Here is a 20,761-nt window from a genome sequence, read left to right as displayed (position 1 = left end):
TTTGCCATTCACTTCTTTATAAACACACCCAAAAAAAGCACTGCAGGGTTTGTGTGCTGCTCATGGTCAATAATTTTTAGTTTGTTTCCCTCCAGAGAGGAGGTAGACAGGTAGCAAAAGGGGAGCATGATCTTAAAGAGAAAGAGTTAGCAAACTGGATCTTCAATAACTGCTTTTATTTTCTATTTTTTTGAGACAGAATCTCACTCTCTCACCAGGCTGGAGTGCAGTGGTGCGATCTTGTCTCACTGCAACCTCCGCCTCCCAGGTTCAAGTGATTCTCCTGCCTCAGCCTCCGAGTAGCTGGGACTGCAGGCGCACATCACCATGCCTGGCTAACTTTTGTATTTTTAGTAGAGACGGGGTTTCACCATGTTGGCCAGGATGGTCTCAATCTCTTGACCTTGTGATCTGCCCACCTCAGCCTCCCAAAATGCTGGGATTACAGGTGTGAGCCACCACGCCCGGCTAATAACTGCTGTTTTTAAGAGACGAGGGTAGGAGTAGTTAGAGAAGTGAATAGGGCATAAATGAAAACACAAGACAGGGTGGTGAGTAAAGGGCCTCTGTAGTGCAGCCCGTCCGTGTCTGTTAGAGAGCCCCGTAGCTTGGCTCTGCAGCCCATCCTAATTCTGTTTCAGGTCACTTCCATTCTCCATTGGCTATTGGAGAAGCCCAGCATTGGGAACAATATTTTGGTCCATACCCGAGATAGCAAATCCTCTGCCCAAAATTGGAGGGTAGAGCAGAAAGCTTAGCACAAAAGTGCGCAGGCTCAGGCACTTTCATTTTGCTGACTTTGATGCCTATTAAATAACTTTCATGCAGTCACACTGGGGTGATTTTGAAAAGTGAAATCATGCCAGGCACAGTGGCTCACGCCTGTAATCCCAGCACTTTGGGAGGCCGAGGTGGGTGGATCGCTTGAGGCCAGGAGTTTGTGATGAGCCTGGCCAACATGGTGAAACCCTGTCTCTACTAAAAATACAAAAATGAGCCTGACGTGGTGGCTCACGCCTATAATCCCAGCTACTTGCGAAGCTGAGGCAGGAGAATTGCTTGAACCAGGGAGGCAGAGGTTGCAGTGAGCCGAGGTAGCGCCACTGTACTCCAGCCTGGGCAACAGAGCGAGACTCTGCCTCAAAAAAAAAAAAAAAAAAAAAAAGTGAAATCATTATTGAATGCATTTTTTGTTTCTGTGGCAGGAAGTAAACCCAATTTTAACAAGGTTAAAAATCCTCAAATTGAAATACTGATTTGTGTTTCGCTGTTGCAGGTTCCTTGCATTGACTCCATGGAGAGTATATCACCTGATTTCCGTCATGATACTTGGGCGTGTTATTATGCAAATAATAAAGGATATGGTTTTGTCTAGAACAAGAGGTAAGAAAACTCAGATTTTATTTATGTGGTATTTAATTTTCTAGACCCTGTATTTCTGATCTTTGTGTAGGCATATTAGCCAATTAGTCCTTTGAACAGAAGCAAATATAGGCATTGACTTAGCTGTTTTCAATATGATAATTTATTGAGTTGATGCTGTCTTTATAGCTACTGCTTCTAGGTGAAAGGTTTGTGTGTACTGGTTTTTCTCTTGGCCTTAAGAGCTATTTTAAATACCACATTGGTATTTAAGTAGGCTGCAGTGAGGATAACAGTTAAATATTTATTACATCTCACATGATGAAACTGGGCCACTGGAAAATGGACTAGTTTATGTAAAAATTTTCTCGGCGTCAATGAAGAAAAACAACTAATTCAGGGGTGAAAAGCAAGCGATGGTTAAATAATTTTAAAAAATGAGTTGATAATGAAAAATGAATAAATTTTAACATTAAGTTTAAAAGCAAGAGCTTGGTTTAAAAAAAAAATTGGCCTGAGGTGCTTTTTGAGTAATTTAACTGCATTACAAATCTGACTCAAGTCTTTTACATACTTGGAGGGGCCTCTTGTACCAGTGTTTGAGCTAGTTTTTGTAAGCTTGGGAAAAGCCCTTCTGGGCATAATTAAGCCCCATAAACTTAAATGTAATAAGATAGATTTTTATCAGAAATAGCCACCAGGAGGTTACAAAGAGACATTTAATTTCACTAAATGCACCCCAAATGGAGGGATGCTTTTGGTGGAGGTCCGTGTGGACCGATGTGCATCAGAGCTGCCTGGATTATAGTCCTGGCAGGGATATCTAGGCCCGCCCTATGGGAGGCACCCGTCTCCTCCCTGATGGCAACTAGAAGCCAGCGATGTTAGCTGGTACGGATTTACTATCATGGTGTTCTAGGGATCTGCTTGAAATCCAGTTATAAGTCTTTACAGTTTTTAAACTCAATCATCATGTAAAACATCTTTAGATTGTTTTATATTCGTATGTTTCCAGATTTGAAGATATTTCCTTCCCAAGATTCCAGGAAGGCAAACAAATTTGGTTTTGTGCCCTTAGTGCTTTCTGTGAATCTGTGGATTTCAGTTGTATTCTTCAATGCACTTTTCCTTTTCTCCCTTTTTTCCCTCTGTCTCCATCTTCACTTTCCTTTTTTCTGTTTCAGGGAACAGACACCTAACTCCCCAATTTCAGCCCAAACAGGTACTTGTTGTGATACTTGTTTACCACACATGTATCAAGGCTGCCTTGAGGTGGGGCATCTCCATGCATTAGGGTTTCATGCCAGAGTTCATCTGTGGATCAGTCCTTGATGATTCTTATTTATCTGCCTTGACTCATATCTGGTAGAGGAGAGCCTGTTTTCCTAAATGGACTGTGATATGTTCACCCTCTATAGGAACTCCCTCAGGGAAATCTCAGGACATAAAGCCACTCATACATTTTATCTGCAACCATTTTATCTTGGTGTAGAGTAAGCTAAACATGGACCCAGGAAGCAAGCTGAGCATCTGAGTGTTTTCAGTGTTTCCTCAAATTTGGCCCTAGTCTGGGCACAAGTTATAAGGAATAGACATGTGTGGAAGGCCAAAGGTAAAGCTGAAAGACTTTGCAACTGTCTTTTTCTCACTCCTGGCCCCTCACACACAGATCGTTTCCACTGTTGACTCATGGGCTTGATATTCATGCAGATGTGGAAATTTCATACTCACAAATTGCAGGAAACCTTTACATTGCAAGGATTCAGTCCTTTAAAAAAATTAAGGTGGTAGAATAGAAAGAATGCCAGCCTAAAGGGCCTCATTTTTGAGCTAGTTCATTCCATTTCCTACCTGTGGAGAAGCCCCATGATAGACTGCATTTGTTTCTGTGGCTGTTGTAATAAATTGCCACAAACTTGGTGTTTCAAAACAGCAGAAACGTCTTCTCTTAAAGTTCTGAAGGACAGTAGTCCAAAGTCAGTGTCACTGGGCCCAAATCAAAGCGTTGGCAGGGCTGCACTCCCTCTGGAGTCTCTAAGGAAGGATCCATTCCTTGCCTCTTGCAGCTCCTGGGGGTTGCAGGCATTCCATGGCTTGCAGCTGCATCACTGCAATCTCTGCTTTCATGCAGAGACCTGACCTTCTCTTCTGTCTATGTCAAACTTCTCCATCTTCCTCTTGTAAGTACACTTGTGATTGCATTTGGGGCCTACCTAGATGATCCAGTATGATTTTCTCATCTTACATTTGTTAACCTAATCGCCTCAGCAGAGACCCTTTTTCCACATGAAGTGACAATCACGGATTCCAGGGATTGCGACTTGATATCTTTGTGAGCTATGAGTCAGCCTCCTGTACCATCTGAACCTCTCTGTCCTGTGAAATGGCAGAAAACATCCTCATACCACAGGGCTTTATAAGAGGTCAATAAAAGCGTCAAATAGAAGGGCCTTCAGCACAGTAGCTGTCTACTTCGCCCAACTGACATGTCATCAGGGCCACATGGGGTTTGTGCGTTCCTGGGTCAGTCTGTGTTAAGCCCCTTTCTGTGCTGAGGCCCATCCTGGGTGCTGGGCTCCCTGTGGGGAACCAGACCTCTGTCGAGGCAGAGCCTCCCCACAATCCTGTGGATCAGGCCTTTGCCCAAGGACAGGCTTTCAGTCTTCACCAGATGACATTGCTCTGAGTATAGCATTTCTACTGCATGAAAAATTAAAAAAAAGAAAGAAATGGGAATAATTACTCTGTCTTCCTAGAGCTCTGTTGTCTGTGCTGAAGAAACTCTGGTGCCAGCTTCATCCTCCTTCAGTAGAGTCTCTTAGGACAAAGGCCCATTGGGGAGCCCTGTGAATAGTTGGCAGCAGCCCCATCTCGCAGGCCTCCTAGCGCAGGGTGCTGCAATGAATCAGTCTTTGCAGGGCACAGTTTGGCTTCATGTTAGATCCAGATGCAGTTACGGTAACTCTGTGACTTCAATCAGAACTGCCAGCTACTCTTGTTAGATACCCCGGCTTATAGCAATGACAATGGCAATGAAAGGACGACCAAGTCAGCAGTCTCCTCTCCTTCCCTCTCTTCCAACTTCTCTGCTTCCCACGTTTTCTCACTAAAAATATGAAACTTTTATTGTTGAGAGTTTGAGTTTAATTATACCCTTCCCCCAGTTATTATTTTTGTTTTATTCTCTCAGAAAATTTTTAAGTGTACAGTACTGTTACCTGTGCATGTTGTTGTACAGCAGATCCCTAGAGCGTTTTCATCTTTGATGACTGCAACTCTGTTCCCATTGAACAGCCAAGTCCCCGTTTCCCCTGTTCCCCCTTCCTCCAGCCCCTGGCAACTACCATTCTACTTTCTGCTTCTATGACTTTGATGACTCCCAGTTACAATCTTTGATACCATCTTAGGTGCTTAATATGAAATAGATGGACAAGGCTGGGCGCAGTGGCTCATGCCTGTAATCTCAGCACTTTGGGAGGCCGAGGCAGGTGGATCACTTGAGGTCAGGAGTTTGAGACCAGCCTGGCCAACATGGTGAAACCCTGTCTCTACTAAAAATACAAAAAATTAGCCGGGCGTGGTGGTGGGCACCTGTAATTCCAGCTACTGAGGAGGCTGAGGCAGGACAATCACTTGAACCCGGGAGGCAGAGGTTTCAGTGAGCTGAGATCACGCCATTGCACACCAGCTTCAGTGACAGAGTGAGACTCTGTCTCAAAAACAAACAAACAAAAAAGTCAGTGATATCATCTTGTGAATGAATCTTTGTGAAACCTGTGGGAGCCCATGTCTATTTTGCATTGCTTGTGAACATCCTCTCGCTGGGATAGATTTCTCTCTCTCCCTCTCTTTCTCATTGTTATGTACCTTGAGTATGTGCTTCCCTGCATTAACGCCTTTGTCTGAACTCTGGGGAACTCTTCTGTGGCCTGGAAAACTCCTCCTGCATCCTGAAACTTTTCCATGACTAGCTTAATTCTCTCTCATTGAGATAGAACCAATCATTTCTGCCCCCAGCTGTCTTTTCTTGTTTGTTTGTTTATTTATTCATTTATTTATTTTTATAATTGGGGTCTCACTCTGTTGCCCAGGCTGGAGTGTAGTGGTGTGATCAAAGCTCACTGCAGCCTCGAGCTCCTGGGTCAAGTGATCCTCCCACCTCAGACTCCTGAGTGGCTAGGACTACAGGTGCATGCCACCACACTTGGCTAATTTTCTTTTTTAATTTTTTGTAGAGATGGGGTCTTGCTATGTTACCCAGGCTGGTTTTAAACTCCTGGCCTCAAGTGATCCTCCTGCTTTGGCCTCCCAAAGCACTGGGATTACAGGTGTGAGCCAGCGTGCCTGGCCCCCAGCTGTCTTGAAGATCTTCTCTAGCTACTGCCCTGTGCTGTGGGAGGAGGGTTCAGTGGGTGGCCTGTGGCTCCCCACAGCCACCTGTGGAGCATCTGCAACCACTGCTGCTTTATACTTTCCTTCCTGTGAAATCTACACTGTCCATTGATGCCTGGCCTCAGCACCCTGGTTGCCATCAACTGTGGTCTCAGTAGGGATTGTGGCCCATGAACTGTAGTCCTTCGTGCACTCCCCATTCTCTGTCATTCCAACTTGTACTCTGATAGCTTGTCAGATGGCCTGGATTTGGTTGCCTATCAGGTAGCCTCATCTTTGACCTTGACCTTCGGAAGTACAGTGTCTCCAAGATCTGCAGAGTCTGCGAGTTAGTTCTCAGTGTACCCTCTCTCCATTCCTCCCTGGCCTCTCGTGCCTGTTGAACCAGCTCTTTGACTCTTGGGTGGACTCTTTCCCTCCTAAGTCTCTTGCCACTTGTACTGTTCTTCAGCCCTGCCTTTAGACTGACTTCCTCTCTCTGCTCAGCTCCTACCTGGTGCATGCTCAGTGATTACAGACATGCTGTCCTTACCATTCTAAAGGTCCTTGTTTCTTTATCCATCAGCTATACTCATTTCTTTACTTTTTAATAATAAAACAAACAAGCCAATGCCCATCCTATACCATCATCTACTTTCTCCACTCTTGACCCCAGGATTGTTAGAGAATTGTCAAATGACAAGCTGAGCTGATGCTTTCCGACTTTCCAACTTTAGTTGAAACCTTACTGTTGCTCACAGTCCCCTGCATTCTTTTGAGTTCTCCATTTGTTTTTATATGCCACCTTCCTCCAACAAGTTTGAAGAAGCTTATTTGGAACATAAGCACAAAACTGTTCAAAAGAGGTCTAGAAGAGGAGCAAGAGTCTAACCTGGTAACCATTGATTGATCAACAGATTTATCCACATGCTTACTGGCAGCCAAGGCAAAAAGGGAAACCAGATCAATTGTACAATTCTAATTATCTGAAAAAAATGAAGCAAGTAATTTTGAGAAACTTATTTCTGGAAGTAAAAGTTAAGAAGGATTTATCCCATAGATCTTTGATAGGGGATATTGAAAAACATAAGGGACAACACATTTGGCTTTTTGTTGGATGGAAAATGCAGAAGCTTCCTCGTGGTCGTTTCTTACATTGAGCTGCATTAAAGCGGGTAGCTGGGAGTACAATATCAAGATGTAGTCAAATAAAGACATTCATTGGAAAATTAAGAAAGCAAATTAGATCTAGGTGTGCATATGTATATGTGTGTGTGTGTGTGTGTATGTATTTTATGTTTCATATTGATTTCTTTTGCACCTAGATAAAACTCAAAACATCTAAAGAAGAATAGATAAAAATCTCCTTTTTTCAAATAACAGTTGTCTTAGTTCTCCTTTTGTCAGCACCATGTCAAGACTCACCTTAAATGCCATTTCTATTATTGGCGCCTTTTGAGCAGCTGCATTTTCTCTCTTCCCTGAACTCACATGGTGTGTGCCTCCCTCTTGCATAGTTAGTTCCTATACTGCCTATCTTGGTTCATATTTACTTGGGTGCATATTTTGTCTGCCCCAGGGGACAATGAAGTCCCCGAGGCAGCGTCCATGTATTATAGGATGTCCTGTCTCCCACGGTACCCACCCAAGTGTTTTACATGTAGTAGGATCTCAATAAATATATGTGGACGAATTGCCTGAATTAGCCATGGTGCCAGCAGTATACACTGTATGACTGGATGGTGTCCTGAGTGTTAAAGATCTGAGCATTGCACTTTAAATAGCTTGGACTAGTTCTGAGTTGAGAAATATTTCAGGAGAAAAATACCTCTGTTAAGTTTCACATTTTGCTTCTCCCTGTTGCAGGTGCACAGTTGTGGAGAAGCCTCAGTGAAAGGTAGGGAACTTTCTTTCCATGTTGTGCTTAATGGAGGGACGGTGAGGGGAGGGAACTGAGCTACCAAGATGTAGCTCTGAAATAGAATTTTAGTGACAGGAATCTAAATCCAAGAGTAATTTACCAGAGTGGGAAAATGAAGAAAAATACCATCAAACGGAGGCCAAGGATAAAGTTGGGACTCATTCTAGGAAGCGGCGTGTGTCTTGCTATGATACTGGGCAACATGAATTTGTGAGAATCATAATGTGTGAGGATTTGGAAGGGAGGGGAGGGAGGCATTTTCTTTTGGGATTTCCTTTCAGACTCATTTTTGGGATGTGAACAAAACTGCTGTATTGGGAGAACAGGGCTGCATGCACTCAGTTGGAGAAGGCTGCTGGAATGTTCCCGACAGCATGTTAGCCATGCTGTCAGTTCAGAGGACTGTGGGGTGGGGGAGACACAGAGACAGGGTGAGAGGCTGTGAGGTGTGAGGGTGCAGGAGATGCTGACTGCCAGCGGGCTTCTTGCTCAGCCAGAGGCAAACCTCAGCTCTCTTTTTATGGAAGGTCCACCATTCATCCGTTCTATGGTAAAGGGGCTGTTTCCAAATGGACAACGAAAGGAATGGGGCAGTTGATTGAGGGGACCACAGTGCACTCCACCAACTGGGTGTATGAGAGGTGGGAAAATGAGGAGAGTATGGGGATTAATATTGCAGTAAAATAAATTTTTGTAGGAATTGATTTTTTAAATTTCTGCCTTAAAATATATTTGTATTACTTAAAAAGGATGGCTGAGGAGCCTGACTTGTATCTAAGTGGACATCACGAAATGAATTGTGCAAAAGGAGGACAAAATAATGCCATGAAAAATCTTATAAAAAATCACCCTGTATTTTATGTAATGCACCTTTGGAAGCTGTGCTTATGCAAATAAGGCTTATTTCAGCTGGAAAGGTTAATTTCATGATCTGTTTACAACTGCTTGCTTGTTCCTTCATTTCAAATCTCAAATTTTCATGGGCAGAATGCAGACTTGCAAAGAGACTCTGGAGAGAGGGTGACATTTGATATAAGAAGAGAAACGTGATCCCTGGTGCTTCTTGTGGAGGTGGGGGGCAGCCTGGGAGGGGTGGGCTGGCCCCAGGGAGGAGCTGGCATAGGCTCTGGTAGGCGTTTGTCTTGCCCTGTGCTCTGATCTGTGTGCTGTGCATAGGCAGGTTAAGGTTCTCTTTCTATTTTATAGAAAATTGCTTGTGGGAATGTCAAGATAAAGAGAACGTTAAATTACGCTTTTGAGATAGGGAAACAGCCATGTGTTTGGAATGGATTAAAATGTGTTTTGGGTTTTGCTGTCTATCTGCTTCATGCTCCAAGTGCTTTTTCTACATTGTCATCTTTTAGGGAAACCATTTAAATAAAAAACTGTAAGAGAACGTCTCAGCTGGAAATAGGATCTGATTTATGCAGTATAATGTTGGAAATCAGTAAAAGACATCTATGAAGACAAGGAATTTCATACATAGTTTGTTCAGTATGAGTTTTTAGAATTATTTTAAATTACAATTATGCACAGGCAATAATTTTCTTTGCTGATAGAGTTTTATCGGTAGTAAAGAGGAGGATAAAGAAGAGAATGAAAAGCAAACTGAGAATTTAAAATCTGATTCCTAAGCAGAAAATACATTTCTGACCCAGTAGTTGTATAAATACAGTTGTATAAATAGAGCAGACAAGAAATACTGCTTAAGTTTTAGATTTCTTTTAAAAATGAATAACAAAAAAGTTTGTATTCATATAATAAAATAATTTGTGTAATTGGAAACAGAAATTTAAGGTATATTGTCAATGGATATGATGACATAATTTCTACAATCATGATAAAATATGTACAGTGACTCACTTAAGAAAGTTTCCTCTTTTCTTTTGCAGTATCTTAATTAACCCAACAAGTAAGGTTTGAAATACATGGAAAAAAAAAAGATTTATATTTTTAGGCCTTATTGATAGAAATAAAGATTAATTTTCAAAAAACTTTTCAATAAAAAAAATTTCTATCTAGTAATATAAATACATTTTACCCACACAGGTCATCTTCTAAGACCAAATCTTCCTAAATTAATTGGTTAATTTAGGAATTAATAATATGATAAGGGATAGGAACTGGGATAGGGTGAGCATGGCTCTGATTTTTGTTTGCCAGCTCCATGTATGTTAAAGACATTTACAGGCCGGGCACGGTGGCTTACATTTATAATCCCAGAAATTTGGGAGGCCAAGGTGGGCAGATTGCTTGAGCCCAGGAGTTTGAGACCAGCCTGGGCAATGGTAGGGAGACCCTGACTCTACAAAAAAATACAAAAATTAGCTGGGCATGGTGGCTCATGCATGTAGATCAAGTTACTTGGGAGGCTGAGGTGGGAGAATCGATCTTGAACCCAGGAGGCAGAGGTTGCAGTGAGCGGAGATCACGCCACTGCACTCCAGCCTGGGCAAAAGAGCGAGACCTTGTCTTAAAAAATAACATAAAATAAATTAAAGACATTTAATTTGTTCCTACAGAAGTGTGTAGGCTCTGAGGAGTGATTCCTGCTAACTAAAGCTCTAAGACAAAGATTTGTAAGTATGAGTAAGAGGGATCTTGCTCTGCTAAGGAATTAAACTGTTCAGTGGGTTTGAATCTTGCATTAGTTGGTTCTCTCACACAGGCGTTATTTTTAAAAACAGTTTTAGATTTACAGAAAATTGAGAAGACAGTACAGACTTTCCATACACTCCCCTCCTCCTGGAAACAGTCCCCCCCCATCCCCCCATTAATAGCATCCTACATTGGTATGGTACATTTGTTACAATCAATGAAGCAATAGCTAATTTATTCTTATTAACTAAAGTCCGTGCTTTATTCCGATTTCCTTAGTTCTTACCTAATGTAACTTTTGTGTTTCAGGATCCCATCTAGGATCCCACATTGCATTTATTTGTCATGTCCCTTTAAGCTCCTCTTAGCTGTTCCAGTTTTTGAGACTTCCTTTGGTTTTGGTTGATATGGGCAGTTTTGAGGCATACTAGTCATTGATGCCTCCTCTTGAAATTTGTCTGATGTTTTTCTTATGATTAGATTGGGGATATGTGTTTTTGGGAGAAAAATCTCAGAGGTAAAATGTCATTTTCATCATCCTATCAAGGGTACAAGCCATCAACATGTGTTATGACTGAAGTAGTGTTTATCAGGTATCTCTAAGTTGGTTCTCTTAAGCAGGAGAATCTATTGGGCAAATTGAATTAAGATCTGAAGGCTGTTGATGAGAACAGAGCCAGGGATTTGGATGTTTGCTGAAGATGGCACCCTTAAGGCACACAGGCCCTAGGCATGTGTCCACCTCAGGGCTGGCAGTTTGGAGCCCGTGTCCTAGTCCTGCCCGCCACAGATATCCTGGGCTGCCTTGGGTAAGTGTCTTAAGCTTTCTTTCTTTCTTTTTTTTGAGACAGAGTTTCGCTCTTGTTGCCCAGGCTGGAGTGCAATGGCATGATCTCAGCTCACTGCAACCTCCGCCTCCTGGGTTCAAGCCATTCTCCTGCCTCAGCCTCCTGAGTAGCTGGGATTACAGGCATGTGCCACCACGCCTGGCTAATTTTGCATTTTTGGTAGAGATGGGGTTTCTCTATGTTGGTCAGGCTGATCTCAAACTCCCGACCTCAGGTCATCCACCCGCCTTGGCCTCCCAAAGTGCTGGGATTACAGGCATGAGCCACTGTGCCTGGCGGTGTCTTAAGCTTTCTATGCCTGGGTTACCTCATTTGTCAGGGAAGGAAATCAAGGCTTTCTCTCTAACTGTGGTTGGGGAAAGATTAGACAAGCTGAGCTAGTGTAATTTCAATGGATTTGAAAAAGCACTCCGTGCTCTTTGACTCAGGGTTCTTTCAGATTTACTGAGACTCAGTTTGACTGGTCAAGGTATTTTCTCCCCTTCTTTCTTGCACCCACAACCCTTCTAAATGCATCTAAAATTTGCATGTGAGAATTTCTGCTGTGCTCTCTCTTAATACAGAAGCTGTTTGAGTGTTTAATGATGATTTGGAAAAAATATTAGCACAGCAGAACCGAAGGACATACTTTGCTGTTAGGTTTGGTTATGGAGTGAGAAGCTCCCTATTCTAGGGCTTTTGTTAAATAGGCTATTTCTCTCCTTTGGGGAAGTGCTCACATGTCCCAGAGAAGGCAGCCTACTGGAAATACCATTTATTTTTATTTTATTTTATTTTTTATTATTATTTTCTGAGACGGAGTCTTGCTCTGTCGCCCAGGCTGGAGTGTGGTGGCGCGATCTTGGCTCTCTGCAAGCTCCGCCTCCCGGGTTCACGCCATTCTCCTGCCTCAGCCTCCCGAGTAGCTGGGACTACAGGTGCCCACCACCATGGCCGGCTAATTTTTTGTATTTTTAGTAGAGACGGGATTTCACCATGTTAGCCAGACGGTCTCAATCTCCCGACCTTGTGATCCGCCCAACTTGGCCTCCCAAAGTGCTGGGATTACAGGCATGAGCCACCGCGCCCGGCTGGAAGTACCATTTATAGGAAGGGTCTTATTCATTCTAGAATTGGCTGGGTGTATATCCAGGTACAACTAACTTTCATCCTGGTCCCAACCCTGCAGCTCATGGTCCTGCCAACTTCACTTCTCTTTTGGCCTCAGTTTTTCATCTGCTTAGTGGGAGGTACAAGTGAATTGTTCCAAGTACCCCATACAGCCTGAGAAATGTATGATGGTGCAATGTGAGGGATTTCTGTGTCCCTTTCATATTGCTGTCTTTTTACGCCAAGTTACACCAAAGGGATACTTTCCTCTGTGTGTCCACTGCAGTTTCCAATGTGTAACGGTATTTACCACATTGGAGATGTAAAATTAAATACTTATTCCTCGAATTTCTTTGATGATTTGATTTGTTGTCTGCAGTGATTCTTAGCATCTGGCACTAGATAGTGCTTATATTTTTAACACTAAAAAATTAAAAAACACTTTGTTTCAAGAACAAAATACAGTGACTGATAAGTAGATCTTTGAAGGCAGAGGTGCTCTTTTGCTCATGTGAGCCACGTGGGATTAGGGTTTTTTCACCTCCGCATTCACAGGTGCTGAGCTCAGAAACCTCCCCTCACATGGCAGGAGCTAGAAATCACCTCCAACTGCCCTTTGGCTGCACAACTGAGATTCTCAGGTTAGGCAGAAAGGCTTAATTTTTCCTCTTTCTGCTCAGGGTAAGCCAAGCCTTTTTTCCATGGCATTTCAGGACCTTTAAGAAGCATTCCTAGCATTAATTTCACTGTTAAAAAAAAGTGGATCAAATAGTGGGCCATTCACCACTCACAGTGCCATTGTTAAGCTTTTACATTGAGAAGTAACTTCTTTCCTTCCCTACAATCCTAATGGCTCGTTATGTAGTTCACAAACTATCATTTACTCTTTGGGAAAAATTGCTTTTGTCAACTACACTAAGCTGAAAGTATTACCTTCAGAATTTAGCATGAAGATGGTAGTGGATATGTACACTTATGCAGGTGTGGTTTTTCTGGATGTTTAAAGAGTATTCATAAAGTTCACGAATGTTACACTGAATGTAATGTTAAACCCAGAGTCTAATTTCTGATGGCCTCATCAACAATCAACATTAGATAACTTTAATCATATGCCATTCACATGTCAATATTTGTACCTGGAAAATTCCTTTGTGAAAATGTGGTTCTCAGTGGGTATGTTCTGAGAAGGACCCACGCTTGACCTATTTCTTTAATAAACGCTAACTCTACAATCTGTGAACAGGATTTACATAGAGCTGTCTGCCAACAGAACCAAATTGACATCTTTATGGTTCATTCCTAGCACTGAATTGAAACCTGATCCATAGTATTATAACAGCTTTTCCTTTCTGCATGAAACTGTAGCATTTGATTGAATAAAGTCCTCTTAACGAATGAGAAAGTATGCATGTGACCGTTTCTGTATGCACAGCATCATTTAAAAACATAAAATTGTTTTCAGTTTGGCCAGGTTTTTCCAAGTATGTTGTAAATTAGAAAGAAATAACTTTACATACAACAAATCATTCAAAATTTCTTTAATAGTTGGTACATTGTAACTCAGATGAACAAGTTATTCTCATCATGAGTCTTGTTTTATTGTTTGGTGCCAATTTAAAGCAATTTTTTCCTTGGCATCTAAAGCTTGAAACCTGAAAATTATGGCTGAGAGCTATCGGATTTTCTGATGGATATTCCAGGAATCCAGATGCCCCTAGCAGTGTGCTCTCTGCAGGAAGTGGATGGGGCTTCCCAAGCTTGCAGCTAGGCCATTGCATCTGATGGCCTTACCTTGAGCTGATTCTTGAGAGGCAGAGCACAGATTCAACAGTCAGTCTTTCTCGAACCAGCACGGATTAGCAAAGGGAGTTGTGAGGTTTTTTTTGCCTCTAGCTTGGTCAGATTGTGGGCGTCCTCAGCCTGTCTGTCTCTCAAACTCTTAGGAGAAGCAGTTGTGTGGCCCTGATTCTTGCAATGAAATGCTCTTTTGTTTTGTGGGTTTCCAGAAAATGAACAGTGAAAATGCTCTAGCTGGTTGTATGCTTTCAAGCGGGCGGAGGGGTTGGAGGTGGGAAGGTGAAAGGATTCAAGAATCTTTGGTTGTAAAACCCAAGTCCTTGGTGTTCACCCAGCTTATAGGCCCGGAACAAATTGGAGCACTTAAATCAGAGATGTCTAACGCATTAAATCCTTGAGCACAACATTATGTCACTCTTAAAAGTAGAAAGTCATCTAGTGTTTGCTAAATTGTCTCCTCTGAGGAATGGAACTTAGTGAGAAAAATGTATTTTTTATATTTATGACTCATATCTTTATTTATATCAAACTTGCCTGGATTAGCCACAGATTGGCTGATCTGAATTCCCAAATAAAAAGCATTAAATGTTTACCTGATAGCTTGAGGTTTAATTGCGCTCCATGTTAAGTGTAACAGTAATTCTGACATTCATATGTTGTAACTACTAGACTTCACAGTTTGAATTTGTTCTAATGTGTCTTAAAGTCACCTTGTAACTTGCACTTTATAATCTTGTACCTGGACCTTGTAACTTGTACAGTAAGACTTGAACCTTGTTAATAAGGCATCATATTTGAAAGCTGTATTTTTTAGTTTTGTGTTCAGTCACAACTATAGACAGAGAGCCACATCTTCATGAGTTTTAAAAGAAAATCTTGCTGTGAAGGATACATTGTTGTTTTAGTCTGTTTTGTGTTGCTGTCACAGATTATCTGAGACTGGGCAATATATAAAGGAAAGAAATTCACTGCTTATAGTTCTGAAGGCTGAGTCCAAGGTCAAGGGCCCTGCGTCTTTGAGGGCCTTCTTGATACGTCATCCCATGGTGAAGGTGGAAGGGCAGGAGGACCCGAGAGAGCAAGAAAGGGCCAAACTTGCTTTGTTGTTGTTCGTTTTATTTTTTTTAAGAGACAGAGTCTCGCTCTGTCACTCAGGCTGGAGTGCAGTGGTGCAATCATAGTTCACTGCAGCCTCAAACTCCTGGGCTCAGGCAGTTTTCCTGCCTCAGTTCCCTGAGTAGCTGAGACTACAGCCATGCACCATCACACTCAGCTCCAACTCACTTTTATTTTTTTCATTAGTTTTTTTTTCTTATTTCTTAAAAAAATTTTTTTTCTTTCTTTTTTTTAATTTTGTTTTTTCTCAAACTCACTTTTATAACAAGCCCACTGTCATGGCAACTAACCCACTCCTGCTGTAAAAACATTAATCCATTCGTGAAGGCAGAGCCCCTATATCTTAATCACATCTTAATATCATCATGATGGCAATTAAATTTCAACATGAGTTTTGCAGGGGACGCTCAAACCATAGCAATTAGATTAAATTAAAAAAGCATTCCTTACAAGAATCACTTAAATTCAGAATATGCTGGACATACGCATTTTACGTAAGCATATCTGTGCTTGGGTAAATCTTTGGCTGAAGAGGCCTAGGCGAGCCTGGGAACTAAGCACCAGTTTTAAAGTCTGTACCCTGCCAAAATCAAAACCCGAATGGGCCTTTTATTCCCTTTTTCAAAAATAATAATTGAGCACAATTCTGCAGTCATATATTGCACAATGGAGAGTCAAAGCCCTTTTCTTCCTCTCTCCGAAGAAAGAACAGATCCATTCATTGACTGACAGCAAGCTCTTAGCCAGAGCTGCTCAGATTTGGTCTGAAAGTTTCTCCAAGTTCTACATGCAGTTTCCAATCTGTGGTTAATTTTTTAAAGTTGTGCTTTGAAAATTAGATCCACTGAAGACAAGTGTGAAACAAGAGACTAGAAGTAGGTTTTAAAGCTGTTTTGGAATAAAAGGATATGGAGAACTGTAGTTATTATTTCTTACCATCAGTGGTGTACCTACATAAAAAATTATGAGTTTTAAAAAAAAGTCTCATGATGAACACTTAAGGGCCACTCTTTTCTCTCAAGAGTCCATCTAACTCAAGTAAGTACATGCCTAGAATATAAGTTCAAGGGAAGAGCCTTCTAGGAAATTGATGTGGATCTTCAGGACAGCAACGGATATATTTCTGGAGACATTAAAATGATGGCCGGGTGCAGTGGCTCACACCTGTAATGCCAGCACTATGGGAGGCCGAGGTGGGCAGATCACCTGAGATCAGGAGTTCAAGACCAGCCTAGGCAACATGGTGAAACCCTGTCTCTACTAAAAACACAAAAATTAGCCAGGCATGGTGACGGGCGCCTGTATTCCCAGCTACTTGGGAGGCTGAGGCAAGAGAATCAGTTGAACCCAGGAGATGGAGGTTGCAGTGAGCCAAGATGGTGCCACTGTACTCCAGCCTGGGTGACAGAGCGAGGCTCCATCTCAAAAAAAATAAAATGAAACAAGAGGTGCATATCATATCCTAGTTGCTCTGTTGATGAGGGTGATATATTTTTCAGACCCGTTCCTGATTGCATATTCCTTTCACAGGCAACATGTTCTCCTTAAATTCAGATTTGTCAAGTCAAAACATAGAAAACTAGGGGATCCAGGATTTTGTGGGTCTGGCAGCAGTGGACATGAGGTAACTTATAAATGACTTAATACTCAGAACTCCCTAAGCAAAAGATACTCAATGTTATATTTTCTTATAATTTATAATTTTTGTTGTTTAGGATTGTTTTTGACATTCCTTTAAGTGAATGTAATTTTATGACAATATGATTGAACATGAATTCAATCACCCATTTCATTATTTTGGGGCTACTTCATCCTTGCTTGGTGGTTCACGCCTGTAATCCCAGCACTTTGGGAGGCTGAGGCGGGAGGATCACGAGGTCAGGAGATCGAGACCATCCTGGCTAACATGGTGAAACCCCGTCTCTACTAAAAATACAAAAAAAAAATTAGTCGGGCACGGTGGCAGGTGCCTGTAGTCCCAGCTCAGGAGACTGGGGCAGGAGAATGGCATGAACCCGGGAGGCGGAGCTTGCGGTGAGCCGAGATTACGCCACTGCACTCAAGCCTGGGTGACAGAGCGAGACTGTTTCCAAAAAAAAAAAAAAAAAAAAAAAAATGTTTCCCGTGGCAGTGCCTTGGGCCTACACAGCTGCTTGATAACAAATGAAAGGTAAAACTCTGATGGTTTTATCAGTGTTTTCAGATTCTCATAACCCCAAGTTTATTAGGTTTGATTAGTTAGCAGATCCTGAGTTATTATGGATTTGAAATGAGTGAAGTTCATCTATAAATATGGAAAATAACTAGGCTAGAATAATTGTTACCTAATAGCATGCTTGCTTCAATACATTTAAATTATAAAAGAAAAAATGATTAGTAGTTAACATTTCTCTTAACTCATCCTGTGCTGTGTTGCAGTTATATGAATATAAATTAAGATTTTGCAGGTGGTTAGAAATCTCTTTCCCTTATTATTTATTTATCTATAGTCCCCAAACATTGTTACTTGTAGTCATATTTGCCTAGTAGCATTTATAAAATAACTTTAATTTTTCCCCTATTTGCAAAGGTAATACAGTGATAATTTAGGAAATCAAAAATAAAGGAAACTATGCAGAAGAATACCCAAATCACTTAGAGACCCATCACCTACAAATTAAACTCACCTTCCAATTTTTATTTTATTTTCTTGCAGTCTTTTTGTAGAATGACATATGTGTTTGTTCATTCATCCATCCTTTCAACAGATATTTACTGAATACCTTTATTGCCAGACCACCTTCTCAGCATTTGTGAAAGGAAAAAAATGTAAAAATAGGCCAGGTGTGGTGGCTCACGCTTGTATCCCCAGCACTTTGGGAGGCCGAGGCAAACAGATTGCTTGAGCTCAGGAGTTTGAGACCCGCCTGGCCAACATGGTGAAACCCCGTCTCTACTAAAATACAGAAATGTAGCTGGGTGTGGTGGTACACACCTGCAGTCCCAGGTACTTTGGAGGCTGAGGCAGGAGAATCGCTTGAGCCCGGGAGATGGAGGTTGCAGTGAGCCAAGTTTGTGCCACTGCACCCCAGCCTGGGTCACAGAGCAAGACTCTGTCTCAAAAATAAAAATAAATTAATAAATAAATAGACAACCCTGTCCTTGTAGAGTTTATATTCTAGTGAGTGAGTCAGAAAATAATTACTGCAATATATAATGTTAGATGGTGAAATGGGTTTAGTGGCAGCTAAAGCAGGAGAGGGAGTAGGGAGTGGTGAGGGGCCAGGGAGAGTCCAGTTTGTAATATGGCACTCAGGAAAGATGTTACTGAAGATTTTTGAGCAAGAACTCGAAGGAGGTGAGGTTGCAGATTGCGTCTGTATGAAGAGCTTCTAGGCGGCAGGAACAGGGAGTGCAAAGGCCCCAAGGCCGGGGCTTGTGTGAGAGTGACCGTTGTGTTATACCAGTAAGTTTTGTTTTATTTTGTTATTGATGGTGTGTAGCCATAGTGACTGGGATCAGTGGAATATTATGTAGCCAATAAAGATCATGTTGTAGAAGAATATATAGGGACACGAAAGATCATCCTTTATTGTTAATTTTGTATCAAAAATTGTAGATTTAAAGTAAGCGCAGTGAGGTATATGTGCAGTACATCACAATTGTATGTTGGTACATAAATGTAGTTATTTCAGGGTGAGGGGAATATAAGTGTTTTTTATTTTCTTGATTTTGTTCACCCTTATGACATTCTTTTTTCCTATAATGAACATTATTTTATCAAGAGGGGAAACAAAAGACATTGAATGAAAAAAAGCATGTCCCCGCAGGCAGGGTGAATGTGGGGAGGTGACACCCAGCACTCCACAGGCAGCAGCAGGTGGCATTTAATTCACCCGAGTGCCCAGGGCTCCGGCTCCCAAGCTGCTGTGGAGAGGCAGGCGCTGGTTACAGGAGAGAGACTGGCACGGCCCAGTCATAGGAATCCAAGGTCAGGGACAAAGTCCAGAGAAACAAGCGAGGCTCAACGGAGAGGTTCCAGCCTCGGAAATGTCAGCATCATTCCAGGTGGGGGGCCCAGCCAGGCCAAGTGTCTTCTGACACAAAGTCTCACAGGATTGGGGTGAAGAAAAATGATTTATTTCCAAGGTCAGGTGAGATCAAAGTTCTTAAATTCTTGCTTTCTGAGGCTCAGAGGCAAGCTCAAAGTTGAGCCTCCAGGTACAAATGACAGGGTTGAATGCGTATTCTGGTGACTTAGGTGTAAACCCAAAACATGTTTCAAGATTTGGAAACTCTTTGTATCATCCAGAATAAGATTTAAATCTTATCCTTGTGGTCCGAACTGTAGTCTTTGGACAACAAGAGGGAATCTGAGAGAATATCGTGTTCTCTTTCAACAACCTATCCCTGGGTTCTGTCGGTGGGCAGGTCTGTCTGTCTGTCGGCCTACCTATATATGTTCCTTAGGTACATGTTAGTGATCATATTGAATATATTGAATGATATTTGTAATATATATATATAAGTTGTAAAACGTAATAAAATGAATATACATGAACCTATTATCCAATCAGGACTGATACAGTTGCTCCCCCGCCCACCCCATCCTGCTGCCTGCCAGAAGCAAGCATGGTCCTGAAGTTGGTGCTCCTCGTTCATTTGCTTTTCAAAAAAATCCCCGCTTATATTTAAATGAAATATGAATATTCATACATTTAAACAAAATCTAAATATATTTAAACAAAATCTAATCTAAATATTTATATATTTAAACAAGGTATAAATGTTTATATATTCAAAGTATAAATATTTATATATTTAAACAAAACATAAAATGTATCTATTTAAACCAAGTATGAATATTTATATATTTAAATCACATATATGTATCCGCAAATAAAGTTTTTGTTTTTGAGGTGTGTCAAAATGGTACCATATTTATGTGCTCTTCTAGGACTAGTGTTTTTTTTTTTTAACACATTTTTTAAAAAGATCAGTTGTGTTGCTGTGTATAGCTGTAGTTCATTTTTTGTAGCTGTACAATATTCCATCATGTGGACTATATCATAACTTATTTATCTGCTCTTTTTTTTTTTTTCTTTTTGAGACGGAGGCTGGAGTGCAATGGCGCAATCTCGGCTCACTGCAACCTCCGCCTCCTGGGTTCAAGCGATTCTCCTGCTTCAGCCTCCTGAGTAGCTGGGATTACAGGCATGCACCACCACACCCAGCTAATTTTGTATTTTTAGTAGAGACGGGGTTTCACCATGTTAGCCAGGATGGTCTTGATCTCCTGACATTGTGATCCGCCTGCCTCAGCCTCCCAAAGTGCTGGGATTACAGGCGTGAGCCACCACGCCCAGCCTTTATCTGCTCTTTTTTCACTGACTTTGGATTTTTTTTTCCATAGTGTCCACTGTTTCTGTTTCTGAGTTTACTATATGGCAGTACAAATGGTCATTTAAAGGAAAAAGGTAAATGCCTAATGCATAAAGTGAACAATTCCCAAAGCCAGAATATTGTATATTTGAAAGGTTGTGTGAAATTTATACCAATACATGGGCTGTGACACCCATGACCTAGCATGGAAATATTCTTCCGAGTTCTTGGGAGGTTTTTTTGTCTTTAGTCTGTGCATGCTCAGCCCTGTTCTAGGGCTGGCTGCCACTAGAGGGGG

General features: G+C 41.6%; 1 protein-coding gene across 5 annotated transcripts in view; it reads left to right on the top strand.

Annotated features, from left to right (window-relative positions):
* Positions 1 to 20,761, top strand: part of RETREG1 (reticulophagy regulator 1) — a 150,707-nt gene that overhangs the window by 43,670 nt on the left and 86,276 nt on the right. For 4 of the 5 annotated variants that reach the window (XR_008525153.1, XR_008525155.1, XR_008525152.1 and 1 more), the window contains exons 2-3: positions 1,277 to 1,383; positions 7,600 to 7,630. Coding sequence is in view for 2 of the 5 variants with exons in the window: in XM_024247510.2 (XP_024103278.2) it covers positions 1,277 to 1,383; positions 7,600 to 7,630 (138 nt within the window). In the remaining 3 variants the exon portion in view is untranslated. Of the gene's footprint in view, positions 1 to 1,276; positions 1,384 to 7,599; positions 7,631 to 16,706; positions 16,727 to 20,761 lie in introns of those variants that run through there. The other variant, XM_054555427.1, reaches the window with a different exon arrangement.

Source organism: Pongo abelii, chromosome 4, assembly GCF_028885655.2.
Source record: "Pongo abelii isolate AG06213 chromosome 4, NHGRI_mPonAbe1-v2.0_pri, whole genome shotgun sequence".
NCBI classification, from domain to species: domain Eukaryota; kingdom Metazoa; phylum Chordata; class Mammalia; order Primates; family Hominidae; genus Pongo; species Pongo abelii.
This window is presented reverse-complemented; position numbering and strand designations above follow the sequence as displayed.